Source organism: Pelodiscus sinensis, chromosome 5 (assembly GCF_049634645.1).
Source record: "Pelodiscus sinensis isolate JC-2024 chromosome 5, ASM4963464v1, whole genome shotgun sequence".
Taxonomy (NCBI): Eukaryota; Metazoa; Chordata; order Testudines; family Trionychidae; genus Pelodiscus; species Pelodiscus sinensis.
The window spans coordinates 118,586,914-118,600,341 of record NC_134715.1 but is presented as its reverse complement, the minus strand read 5'-3'; the positions used below and the strand labels follow the sequence as shown (position 1 = coordinate 118,600,341).

Sequence of the window (13,428 nt, the reverse complement as noted above, 5' to 3'; positions counted from 1 at the left end):
ATTGGATTGATTGCAATAGCACCGATGCCTGTTAAGCAGTGCTTCCTATAAGCTGTTCACTTATGACACTTGTCAGGAGAGATTCACATGCCAGTCAACTGATTAGCAGAGAGCCCATCACTAGGTGCGTTGTTTTTACTAATGGTGCACATTTGCACATGCCTCAATGCACATAAACATTCATTCTGCACATGGGTGGGGAAAAAATCCATACATGTATGCAAATGATTAGAGAGAACATTGCTGGTAAGTGTAAACATGCCAAAAGTTGCCATCAGATTTTTCCATGCAGAGGTTCATGGTGATGTTTCTGTTGCTTCTTGCTTCCCTTTTGTAGAGTACAGAAGAAATACCCATACTAGGGAAAGATTGAAAATTTTACCATTGGATAGGAAAATCCTTTCCTCTTAGTCATATTTTTTTCTCACCACACGGCCTAGAAAATGTGACATAAGGACTGATTTCCTCAGGGTATTTTTTCAGAATTTTCTAAACTTTTCTGAAACTTTTTCAGAAGACACCACTTTCACGGAATTTAACTTCTCTGTGGCTACATCTGCATTGAACTTTTGTGCACAAAAACCCCCTCTTGCGCAAGAGTCGTTCTGCTTGAAAATAAGTGCCAGAACGGCTCTAGCGCAAGAGGGGGGTTTTGCGCAAGGAGGATCAGTGCAGTGCAAAAATAGCAGCTACTAAGTATGCAAATGAGGTGCGGTGATATTCATCACCAAGCCTCATTTGCATATGTTGCGCAGGAAAGTGCAATGTAGACGTAGTCTGTGTGAAGAAGTTGGGAGAAGCTGAGTTGATTGGGAAGAGGCATTGGTAGACCTGCTGTCATTCGGTCCTGAAATCTAGGAGGTAGGAGGAGACTCAGCATTTCTAGTTGCATGTCTCCTTCAGAGTATAGCAGGAAGAAAATGATTTAGAAGCAGTCAGATATGACACATCTCATGCTTCATTTTTATAATCGCTCAAGAGCACTTTCAAAAAAGGGTTTTTCAAAAAAGAAACCGCAGTCTAGACGGGGTTCTTTCAGGGGGAAAAAACCCTTTTTCAAAAGAACCTGTACTCTTCCCCCCCCCCCCCATCCCCCACCAGAAAAGAACCCCGTCTAGACTGCGGTTTCTTTTTTGAAAAAGCGCTCACATGCAATTATGCAAATGAAGCATGAGATTTGTAAATCGGTGCTTCATTTGCATTTTCGATCGGGCTCTTTCAGAAGAGGAATGTAGTTTAGATATGCCCTGAGTTAACATTGCATTGATTAGACCTCATCTGGAGTACAGTGTCCAATTCTGGGGGCCACATTTCAGGAAAGCTGTGACAGATTGGAGAGGGTCCAGAAAAGAGCAACAAAAGTGGTGAAAGGTCTAGAACACATGAATTTTGAGGGAAGATTGAAAGAATTGGGTTTCTTGGAAAAGTTAAGACAGAGAGGGGACATGATAATAGCTTTCAGGTACCTAAAAGGTGGTTACAAAGATGAGGGAAAAAAATTATTGTCCTTGATTTCTGATGATAGAACAAGAAGCAATGTGCTTAAATTGCATCAAGGGAGGTTTAGGAAAAACTTCTGAACTCTCTCAGGGTGATTAAGCACTGAAATAAATTGCCTAAGGATGTTGTGGAATTCCCATCATTGGAGATTTTTTAAGACAAACACTTGTCAGGAATGGTCTTAAATGGTGGTTGGTCCTGCTTCTAATGCAGGGCGCTGGATTTGATGTCCTCTTGAGGTTCTTCCCAGTTCTAGTGCTGTATGATTCTGTGTGCCTGAGGGATTGGCAATAGCATAGTAAGTGGGGAAGAGAAAGAGGATGGTGACTTTTTTTTTTTTAATCATTGCAACTAGCTTTGTAAGTCAGTGTCACACCTGGAAATGTAACTTCATAATAGAACTTCTTAAAGTGAAAACGTAGGTCTCCAGTAGTTGCTTAGTTCTTTTTAAAGTCCGCCATAGCCCAATAGGCCATTCTGACATTATAGTTTACCAGTATTTCCTCTTCTGAAAATTAAAAATATATACTAGATTTCTCAATGTTCTTTCAATTGAAGCCCGTTTGAACCTTTTTGGACAAACAGTTTTGAAGCATCTGAACTGACATCTTTCTTTTTCCTGTACTACAGGCAGTCCCCGGGTTACGTACAAGATAGGGACTGTAGGTTTGTTCTTAAGTTGAATCTGTATGTAAGTCGGAACTGGCGTCCAGATTCAGACACTGCTGAAACTGACCGCCAGTTCTGACTTACATACAGAATCAACTTAAGAACCCCAGGCGTCCCCAAGTCAGCTGCTGCTGAAACTGATCAGCAGCTGATTCCAGGAAGCCCGGGGCAGAGCAACTCTGCCTGGGGCTTCCTGTAGTCAGCGCTGGTCAGTTTCAGCAGAAGCTGACTTGGGGACGCCTGGGGCAGAGCAGCTGGGGTGCTGCTGGGTTGCTCCAGTAGCGCCGCTCCTGGTGCTACTGGACCAACCCAGCAGCACCCCATCTGCTCTGCCCCAGGCGTCCTGATTCAGCCGCTGCTGAAACTGACCAGCAGCGGCTGAATCAGGACCTGGGGCAGAGCAGCTGGGGTGCTGCCGGGTTGGTCCAGTAGTGCCCAGAGCGGGTGCTGCAGGACCAATCGGCAAAACAAAAGCCTGGTCTGCTGGGGGGGGGGGGGGAGCACACTAGCTGCGCTCCCCCCCCCCCCCCCCAGGGACACGGGGAGCAGAGCCGCAGCGGGGTGCCGCGCCTCTGAGGCTTTGCTCTGGCAAAGCCTCAGAGGCGAGGGACCCCGCCGCGGCTGCGGCTTCAGTCCGGGAGCCTGTGGTCTGCTGGGGACGGTCCCCAGCAGACCACAGGCACTCAGATTGAAGCGGCAGCAGCGGCGGTTCCCCACGCCTCTGAGGCTTTGCTCTGGCAAAGCCTCAGAAGCGCGGGAACCCGCCCGGTGCCCCTGGTCTGCTGGAGACGGTCTCCAGCAGACCAGGGGCACCGGAGCAGCTTACGAACGGGGCTTTCTCGCCCCGACTTCCGGGGCGAGAAAGCCCCGTTCGTAAGTGCGGATCCGACGTAAGTCGGATCCGCGTAAGTCGGGGACTGCCTGTATATGCAAAAATGGCCTCTGAATCACTTCAAATTTGGTCAAAAATTCTCATCTGGGCACAGGCAATATGGAACAATGAACACAAAATAATCTGTATTGTGTTTTTATAGGAGTTAGTAACCTTTTCAAACAAAAAAGAGCCAAACTACATCAAAATTCAGAACCAGTGATCAACAAAGAGCCATATAAGAATGCCCACTTGCATGACTGAAAATATACAACTTAATATTATTAATTGACATAATGATTAATAATAGCATAAATAAAATTTTGTACTTTTATTTAATGGGACTTGTGCTGCTGCAAATGCTTTCGTGCATTTATTTGAAGTTTACGTCATAACTGGTCGAATCCAGTTTCATGCACGCATTCAGGCTACTGTCTTCTTTCAATCTTATGGCAGGGGCTTGGAGATGTGGGGGTGCAGGAATCTGGGTTGGGATGTCTGTGTCCAGGAGGTAAGGGTGTGTGGGAGTGCAGGAGTGTTATGGCAGGGACTGGGGATGTGGGGGTTCAGGAGCATGGGGGCATGAGGACCTCAGGACAGGGGTTTCAGGTGTATCATGGACTATGGGCATAAGGTTGGGATGTGTGGGGGTGTTACGTCAGGAGTCTGGGGCTGTGGGGAGGGGATTGTGATCTAGGGCGGGGTAGTGGGGTGGAGGAGGGGTGCCAGGGTTTGGATTGTGACCTAGGGCAGGAGGGGATTGTGATCTGGGGCAGATGATTGGAGTATAGGGTCTGGGAAGGGGGTATGAGTTTGGGGGGAGGTAGAGGGTTGGGGGGAGAGTGTGCAGGGGAGGAGGGACAGAGGAATGCAGGCTCTGGCTGGGAGACACACATTTCTCAGGAGCCTTCCCCACCAGCGCAGAGGCTGCAGGGCCATGTGCTCTTTGAATAAGAGCCTCCTTTGTGCACTGTCTGTTCTTGAAATAGGCAACTTTCATTGGCCAGAAACCAGTGAATAGGATTGTGCTGGGGGTAGAACAGCCATGAGACACCACTATCCCCTTCCCTCTCAGCTCACTGTTTGTGAAAAACAAACTGCCCTGCAGCCTCTTTTCTGAGTGGTGTGCAGGGGCAGGACAAGCAGGGGAGTCTGCTTGGGGGCTCCCTGTTGCGTCGGCCAGCCAAATTGTTTTTCCCAGGCCTGCTGTAGTGCCATCGCAGGCTCCCGGCTATGCGGGGTGGGAGGGGATGGGGAGCTGTTATAGGAAATGGTAGAGGAAGAAAAAAATCCAGCTTCTAAAAGAAAGAAAGTTTCATCTTAACTTTGGAGAGGCTGCTGTCTAATATGTGGTCTTTGATGCTGCTCAGTCTAGACTAGTGTTTCCCAATTTTATTTGGCCACGGAACCCTTTTAAACGCGAAAGAATTTTGACAGTACTTTTTCAGCTCTATATAGAATAGACCACAAATAAGTAAGGATGATAATAAACAAATCCTAATTGAATATATTCTCGCCAGTCGTATTGGTATGCAAAAATTCGCATAAAAGCAAGTCGTCATCAATAGATTTATAAAAATCATAATGGACAAATACAAGCAAAACTGCAAGACCTGTAACGTCAGAGGACTAATTGTAATGAATATTCATCACATAAATACCGCTGAAAAATAAGCTCCTTCTTAATGTCAGCAGCAAAATCATGAATATGATACGTGATAGTATTGTTTGATAGCGGCATAGCCTCAACTTTGACAAGACTCCTCATCCATCATACACATTACAATATCTTTGGCGCATGGTTTTATGAGTGATTCCCCAATTATATACACTTCTCCAGCAAGCGATATACGATAGCTAAATTGGTAAGACTCCCTGAGAGTGAGTACAGGGATTTACTGTACACCATTTGGGAAATACTGCTCTAGACACTTCACAGGGAGGATCAGGATTGATAACAGAATTGCTGGGTCCCTGGGCAAAGTAAGGTGGCAGCTCTGGCCCCAGGAAGGGGCAGGGCCTCAGGCAGAAGGGGCAGGGCTGGGAATTAGCCTCCCACAGCCAGCCCTTCAGTGTTCCGTGACCTGCACAGCCTGGGACTCTAGTGAACTCATGGAGTATTACGCATAGTTCGCTGAGTTACCATCAGCTATCTGCTGAATGCTACCACCAGTCTCCAGGATCACAGCATGGAGAATCATTGCTGTTATGCAAATCCCCAGCAGGATTTTAAGGTCATGACCAGGATTGATTGCATCATCCTTATTCCCCAAATGCAGTCCCTTCATGTCTCACACTGTTACCCAGGAGGAGTATCTACCATTTAGTCAAGGTCATTTATCAAGAGCACTGATGCTCCCTTCAGCACTGTCTGGAACATTGTGGCATCATGGCCAGTGGCCTGTCCCTTGCCACCTCTGGAATCCTTAGGTATTCCCACAACCATTGCAAGGGTATAAGTTGGCTTTGGGGGCCTTGGATAAGCTGTTGGCGACTGTCTCCCACCTACCTGCCAAAACGGATGTAATCTTAGAAAGACCCTTTAGGATCACCCAGCTGCAACAGAAGGGCCCATGGAAGAGGAGTCATTGGTGGCAGCCCCGCTTGTAGCCACTTCCTCATTTCCTCCCGCCTCTCCAACAAGGCTTTTACGTGGCCTCCTCATACAGTTCCCCAGGATAATCCCAAGACTTATCAAGAGCTGTTGAGTCACTTCAAACCTGGGGCTACAGGCCAAGGAGTTTGAGGAACCTTCAGACTTCCTTTTTGACATGCTAAGAATGGCAGCCCTGACCAGGCGGTGTTGCTGGTACATGAAGTAGCCAAAATTACTAAGTCCTTGAGGCAAATGCATTTGTTGCTGCCTCTCTCTTCTCCCCTCTCTCCCATCCATATCCAGGTGGGCAAAACACAAATATCGTGTGCTGGCTTAAGTTTATGAATACCCTTTACACTCACCTTGCCCCATGCTCACTGTTGGTGTTGGCCGTTGATGAGCTTGAATGATAGGGTCAGTTGGGTGCAACACTCAAAAATAGACAGAGGTGCTCTATCCAGGGGAAAAAAAATTAAAATCAAGCTTTTAGCTGTGGGTGCCCAATCACCAGGTCCTGTTTAACCACTATGACTATGACACTGAAATCCATGGCCTAGTTCTCTGACTCAGTACTCAAGGACTGCAGGAAGGAATTTCTAGTGGTTTTCAATGAGAGCAAGGTGGTGGCCAAAGCAGCTCTCAGGTGGCATCAGATACAGTAGGCTATGTGGCCTGTACCATGGCCTCTGCTATCTCCCTGAGGCAATCATGGTTACGCTCTTGAGTCCTGTCATTTTGGAGATTCATAAGTCAATCCAGGATGCTATGTTTGTTTGGCTCGCAGTGCCTCTCCAAACAGATAGATACAAAATTACATGGCTTAAAGTTTGAGGTCAATCCTATGGACCCTGGGTCTTAATACCTCACGGCTGTTGAGGAAGCAATTTCAACTGCTGAGGCCGAAAGTTTGGGAAGTTAGCCCCATATGGAGCCCTGTTGTAAGAAGGGCAAGAGCTATAAACGCTGACAAGGCCATTAGTCTTTTCCCTTCACTCAGCAGGGTGTTAAGCAGGCATTTTGAAGGCATCCTGCTTCCTAGCATTTCTCCAACCGCCAGTCCCCTTTTCTCTCTGCCTGGGCTGCTTTAACTTCAGACCATTGGATTCTGCAGCCAGAATTAAACCCTCCAGTTTTTCCCCACATTCTACCCCTCCTTCAGGGATTACTCTCATGAGAAACTGCTTGCAGAAGGTACAAGGCCTTTTATAAGGCTATAGAAGTCCCTCTAAATTTGAGGCAAGGGCTTTTACTCCGGTTACTTTTTAATCCCAAAGGCTAAGGGAGTCTAAGAGCCATCTTGGGCCTGCAAGACCTCCACAAATATCTCAGTTAATTGAGGTTTCACATGCTCTCCTTGGCCTTCATCATCCCTTCCCTGAATCCAAGAGACTCGTACACCGCCCTCAGTTTGAAGCACGCTTACTTCCATGTATCAGTAGTCTATGGACATATACTTTTCTTGCATTTACGGAGGGGTCTACTCACTACCAGTTCGCAGTGTTCGCTTTCTGCCTATCAGCAGCTCCAAAGGTGTTTTCAAAATGCATATGCATATCAGTGGTGGCAATTTATCTCAGGCATAGGGGTATCCAGATTTACCCATACTTTGGTGACTGGCTATCAAGGGCCACTCCAGATTGCAGATCCAGTACAATGTCTCCATGCTGCAAGCCATGTGCCATACCCTGGCCTATTGATAAACAAGGAAAAATCAATGTTAATTCTGGCTCAAAGAATAGAGTTTATCAGAACTGTACTTGACTATATCTGAGCCAGGGCATTTCTGTCATAGGTCCAGTTCAAAACAATGGTTATGTCATCACTGGCATCTCCGTGCTTCTGCTTACTACAGCCTGGACGTGCCTTAGCCTACTGGGTCACACGGCACCACCCTTTTACGTCATCTGCAAGGCTTAGGCTGCATCACCTTCAGTTGTGGTCATTAACAGTCTACTTCCCATCCAGGAATCTCCTGGACACAGTCATCATGATTCCGCCAAGGGTATTTAACCTCTCTGCAGTGGTGGAACAACCCAATTTTGATGCTGGAAGGAGTGCCATTTGAGAGTCAATTGCTATTGGCCTCCCTGATGTTGGACATGGTCTCTGGAGAAGCTGACATTGCACATAAATGTCAGAGAGCTCAGAGCCAGCCACTTAGCCAGCCACTTTCTGCCACAGTTGTCTGGTCGAGTGATGCAGGTATTGATAGACAACATTACTTCAGTATACTACACGAACAGGCAAGGGGGAGAGTTTCCAACTCTGTCAGGAAGCACGTTGCGTTGGGTCTCTTGCATCCAACATAGGCCACTTGGAGGCTTCCCATCTCCCTGGCATCCAAAACACATTAGCAGATCACCTCAGCAGGTCCTTTTTCTCTCACCATGAGTGGTTGCTCAATTTGGAGTCATCCAGGTGTTCTTCCAGAAGTGGGAAGCTCCCCAAGTGGACCTGTTCACTACCAGACAGGAGAAACTGTGTCATCAATTTTGCTCCCTTCAGAGCCTCAACAGGGGAGCCCTCTCTGATGCCTTTCTCCTATCTTAGTCGGGGTATCTGATGTACACATTCCCATAGATTCTGTTGATCACCAGAATCCTATTAAAAAAAAAAAAAGGCAAGTCATGAGTCGTCATGATTGCTTTCGTGTTTCCTCGCCCGCACTGGTTTGGCATGCTCATAGATATGGCTGTGATTGCTCTAGGGCCACTGTCCAGATATATGCATTTTCTCTCACCATACCGTGTTTGGTTCCTGCACCAGAACCTTCCTTCTCTTCATCTCACAGCTTGGTTGCTACGTGGCTGAATCCAGAGGAACACGCCTGCTCTGATCTTGGAAACACAAATTCTTCCACTAAAGTAAATGGAAGCATGTCTCCTGCTTGGCGTCCAAGCGTAGTATCTTCCCAGTGCAATCTTTTCTGCAGTCCATCCTGTGTTGCTCATGTCCATTTCATGACTCAGCCTCCTTCCCCACTGTAGGATTTCTGGCAAGAAGGAACTGAGTGTACAGAGAGACAGCAGCACCCCAAATACTGTGACACACATGCACCATTTCAAAGGGCCTCAGACCAGTCCCCTGTAGATACCACTGAGGAAAAAACTTTAAGCACCAGTGCATGTGGTAAGCACACATACCTATAAAAGAATGGACATGAGCAACACTTCTCAAATAACACTTGTTATTGAAAAGGTAACTTACTTTTCTTCACAATGTCCTGCTAATGTGTTGTCTCAGCTTTCACTTTGCAAAGTCATCTGGAGATAAGAGCAAAATGCAGGACAATGTAGCACTTTAAAGACTAACAAGATGGTTTATTAGATGATGAGCTTTCGTGGGCCAGACCCACTTCCTCAGATCAAAAAGGGTATCCTAGTGCCCTGTGGTGAATGTAACCTTGGCTTCCCTGTTGTGATGGCCCAGGAGAAAGTCTGTTAATACCAACATATGGGAACTGGGAGCCCTAGCTACTGTTAATCCTCCTTTTTTCCCTTGTCTGGCCTTTTCTAATACTACAAACTTAATTTTTTAAAGATAAAATGACCAGCTGTTTACCTTAAATGTTTCTTTCTGAGTTATGGAACATTTCCCCTCTCTCCCTGTGGGCCCCCTACTCCTGTATTGGGATCTAAAAACGTATTATTTCTTTCTCTAGAATTCTTCCGCTAATTCTTCAGAGGAAAAAGGCAAAAAGACCAAAAAAAGAACTCGGAGACGTAAAACAAAAAATGAGGGAAAGAAAGAGTCTGAAGATGAGTGTTTCCGTTGTGGGGATGGAGGTCAACTTGTATTGTGTGACAGGAAATCTTGTACTAAGGCATACCATCTCTCCTGTCTTGACTTGGTGAAACGTCCTTTTGGTGAGTAAAGCATTTGTGAAGGGGTAGGTAAGGAAAGAAGCTATATATAATATGTTTTGTGCAAGGCTTGCTAAAAGACTGAATATATTGTACCTTTTCAAGACTGTTGCTGTTTTGAAATCAAGAGCTTTTTATCGTTATGGTGAGTGCAATATTTGTAAGTGGTGTCAGACCCCTTGAAGATGGAGATGTAGTAGTACCGTCTTTCATGCCTTTCTGGGGAAAAGACCTTTAGTTTTAGGAACCCAGACAGTGGCGCTCACATTACTCAATTAGGCCAGAATTCTGCTGGCTTAAAAAGTGAAATCATCCCCAGAAGAACCTGTGAACTCAGATGGTTCAAAGAACAGCATTTGCACTGAGATAAGTACAAAGACCTTGGTGTTGTGGATCTCAGGTAGTTTCTGTCTCAAATGTGATTGAGGTCTGTTACAGATCTTGTAACAGGCATAAACCTGCTATGTGAAACATGAAAAGGAGAAGGAAGCAATGTTCCACAGCAAGAGTGATTGGCTGAACATGAAGTTGGTGATGTGGGAACCCTGCCTCTGATCAAAGCTTGGAATGAAGGGATCAGTTATGGTGTCAAGACACCACAGATACCAGTAGCTAAAAATGTGAACACTAAGGATGGTCCAGGCTCTAAATATAATTAAGTCCATGGTGCAGAGGAGGGTCGTTTCATGACTTCCTTTGCCCCTGTTTTTTCCTTAACTTCAGGAAAGAAAAAATCCTTTGAATTCAGTAGACCTGTCTTCACTTATTGTTTCTAAGTTGATGCTACTGCTGGAGTGAATCTTTTTCCAACTTACACTGCTAGGGAAATTGTTCAGCCTTGGATTCAGTTATGAGAGGATGGCTTAGCTCAACACAGTCTGTCATGGGATAATGTGTGAAGTTCATTTACTTCTAGTTGTTCCTAGGCTCTTGAATCCATCTAGCTGCTCATTCCCAATTTAACAGATCAGTTCCAGGAATTGGATGTTGATTCCATCAGAATATAATCTCTTACAATATTAAAATAAAAAATCAATATGTTGACTCCACAAGTCTCTCTCAAAAATTTTGTCTTACAGCCTGCTTTTCTGTACCAAAAAACTTTGCGGGGAGGAGGATCTAACTGTTGAACCCAGGCTGACCTACTTTGCTATATTAGTAATGCTTAAATAATTTAGGGGACTCCCATTTTCATGAGACTAGAAACTTAACGTCCAGTCATTTTCACTTAGGCGTGTTTGAATATTTTCCCAGTCTAACTTGAAATAATTAGTTTAATTCACTAACTACAATTAATCCCTCTAATAAATCATTTAGTTGTAAATATGGAATGTGTTTTGGATACATAAACTTCTCTTATCAAAGCATTTCAGGGGTTTTTTTAAATATAAAGATGCTTTTATATTGCTGTTTTATGCACTCTGTAAAATTTGTTACTTTTTACTCTTTATTTCATTAGGATTGTAACAAGCAATGTACAATTAATAGGAAATTGAAAATACTAAGATATATAATTGCTTATAGTTAGTGTACCCTCTTAGATAGCAAAAGTATATACTTGTATCTAGTGTAAAAGTTCTAAAGGTAAATTAAGATATTTTGTTATATCAATAAATGAGAGTGCACTTTTCTTTAAAAAAACAAAACAAAACAAAAACCCCTGAAGTCGAAATGGAAAAGTTTTAGGGCATTTCCCTTGGTGATTTAAACAGCAGCTTTAAATCACTTTGATTTAAACCAGTCTAACCTGCATCAGTCAGTTGGTTCCAGAAGACCATGCCAATATAGACGTTCCTGGAAGATCACTCTCCTGGACTTTCCTTGCACAATGAACATTGATCGAGAGTGTACCCCTCCTGTGCCTAGCTGTCTTGGCGGTTTAGGGGTATGGGGCTATGCAGAAGAAGCATGGAATAGGAACATAGACTGGAAGAGACCTCCTGAGTATATTCTTGTATATAAATTTAACAAGTTCCATCTGAAAACTAGTAAGAAGTTGTTTGCCGCCGCCCCCCGCCCCCCCCCCCCCACACACACACACACTACACCTATTAGAAGACTCCAGAAAGTTACTCCTCTAATGGTAAAAAAAAAAATTCTAATTACCTCCTAAATTTATTGATGTCCAGTTTAAAGTCATTTTCTCTTGGCTCAATACTGTGCTCAAATAGCTCTTCTCCCCACCTGCACTTTACCCCAGTGTATGTATAGAGAGCAATGCTATCTCATCTCAGCCAAGACTAAACAACTAGACTTTTTTTTATGTCCTATTGTAGGATAGACTCTCCGTTCTTCTGATCATCCTCCTGACTTTTCTCTGCACTTCCAGTTTGAATTAATTTTTCCTAGATGTGGGTGAGCAGAATTATACACAGTGCTTTGCTCCATGGCATTAATCCCTGCCTATTTCTACTGAAAATAATGTGCGTCATACATCCTAGGATCACATTTGACCATTTTCTGGCTGCATCATGCTGGTGACTCATGATCATCTTGTGATGGATCAACACACACAAGGACTTTTTCCTCTTCTGTTATTTCCAACTGATTAACTCCCAGCTTACAGCAGAAATTTTTATTAATTACTAAGTGCACGACTGAGAGACATTCTAAACTTGCCCAAAAGCGAGCAGACTGGGATAGCAATGAGTCCTGCATATTGTTCATTGCCTCTGATGGTTAGAAATAACTGAGTGACGATTGGAGCTGTACCTCCTCTTGAAAGAGTGTGCTGAGGACATATAGGGTGTCTACAAATCCCCACAGGACACTGCAACTTGGCCAGTTTCAGTGATATTTGCACCACCTGCAATGAAGATACATGTAGATAATGCTCAAAAAATAATTAATTTTCCCTGCATTTAACTCTACTCCACTTTTTGTTGTTGTTTTTGGAAGTAAGAAAAGGGAAAAGATAGATGTGCATGTAGAAATGTAACACAAAAGTAAATTTAGTGTTGTATTAGTTCTGAGCTGTAACTTCTGGGAAGGATAGAGGTTTCCAAATGCCACAAATTGACCGAAGCAAAAGAGCAACAGCATTGAGTTCACTGAATTTATTTGGTTTCGACATGAACAGAAGTTATCATTAAAATGCAGAAAGCTCTTACTATAATTGACTGGAACCCAAAAGATAATGCAAATAGCTCCCTGGATAATTTATACTGATTTTAGTTTAGTGCTGTTTAAGTAAAATGTGGTTGTGTGCTGTTCAGTACTGTTTTGCTTTTAACAGACTACAGGTTGAACCTCTCTAGTCCAGGACACTTTGGGTACGTCAAGACAACATTCCTCTGTCGCCAGAGGCATGTAGATTAGGCTACCCGACACAGTAAAATGAAGCGGCGATTTAAATAATCGCTGCTTCATTTAAATTTACAACAGCTGAACAGCTGTTTGTTGGCTCAGCGCGGTAGCCATGTAAATTTAAATGAAGCGGCGATTATTTAAATCGCCGCTTCATTTTACTGTGTCGGGTAGCCTAATCTACATGCCTCTGGCGACAGAGGCATGTAGTCTAGACGTACCCTTTGTTCCAGCAACATCCATGGTACGGCATGATTTTAGTTAACTGGATATCCACTTATCATGGGTGTGGCTAAGTTCTCCATGGTCTCATAAAGTTTGTTTACTGCCACCAGTCCTGGCTCTGTGTTTTGTGCTGTTATTTTGCTCTAATTTACCCCTAAATGTCTTCTAAGAGTCCAGTAAACTCTGGAAGCGTTGGTAATACTGCTAGACAAAAATGACCTCCATGGTTCTGCAAATTCTCTAGTTTGGCACTGGTCAGGACCCAGAAGTTCTGGACGAGAGAGGTTCAACCTGTTTCCAGTTATATTTTGGTTAGAACTACACTGTTTAAAAAGCAAAGTCAATATTTATCATGGAGACATTAAAACACTACATTTATTTTCTGCTTTTTGCAACAT

The 13,428-nt window shown here is 44.2% G+C and overlaps 2 protein-coding genes across 6 annotated transcripts in view; one reads left to right on the top strand and one right to left on the bottom strand.

Annotated features, from left to right (window-relative positions):
* Window positions 1–13,428, bottom strand: part of LOC102463770 (uncharacterized) — a 62,172-nt gene that overhangs the window by 10,773 nt on the left and 37,971 nt on the right. The window contains exon 9 of one of the 2 annotated variants that reach the window (XM_025190508.2): window positions 11,586–12,305. The exons of the other annotated variant lie outside the window; for it this stretch is intronic. Within the exon in view, the coding sequence (XP_025046293.2) occupies window positions 12,250–12,305 (56 nt within the window). The 3' untranslated portion in view covers window positions 11,586–12,249. Of the gene's footprint in view, window positions 1–11,585; window positions 12,306–13,428 lie in introns of those variants that run through there. 2 annotated transcript variants of the gene reach the window in all.
* The window catches only part of NSD2 (nuclear receptor binding SET domain protein 2), a 190,766-nt gene that overhangs the window by 169,373 nt on the left and 7,965 nt on the right, over window positions 1–13,428 (top strand). For all 4 annotated transcript variants that reach the window (XM_075930893.1, XM_075930890.1, XM_075930891.1 and 1 more), the window contains one exon: window positions 9,298–9,502. In XM_075930893.1, the coding sequence (XP_075787008.1) occupies window positions 9,298–9,502 (205 nt within the window). The remainder of the gene's footprint in view (window positions 1–9,297; window positions 9,503–13,428) is intronic.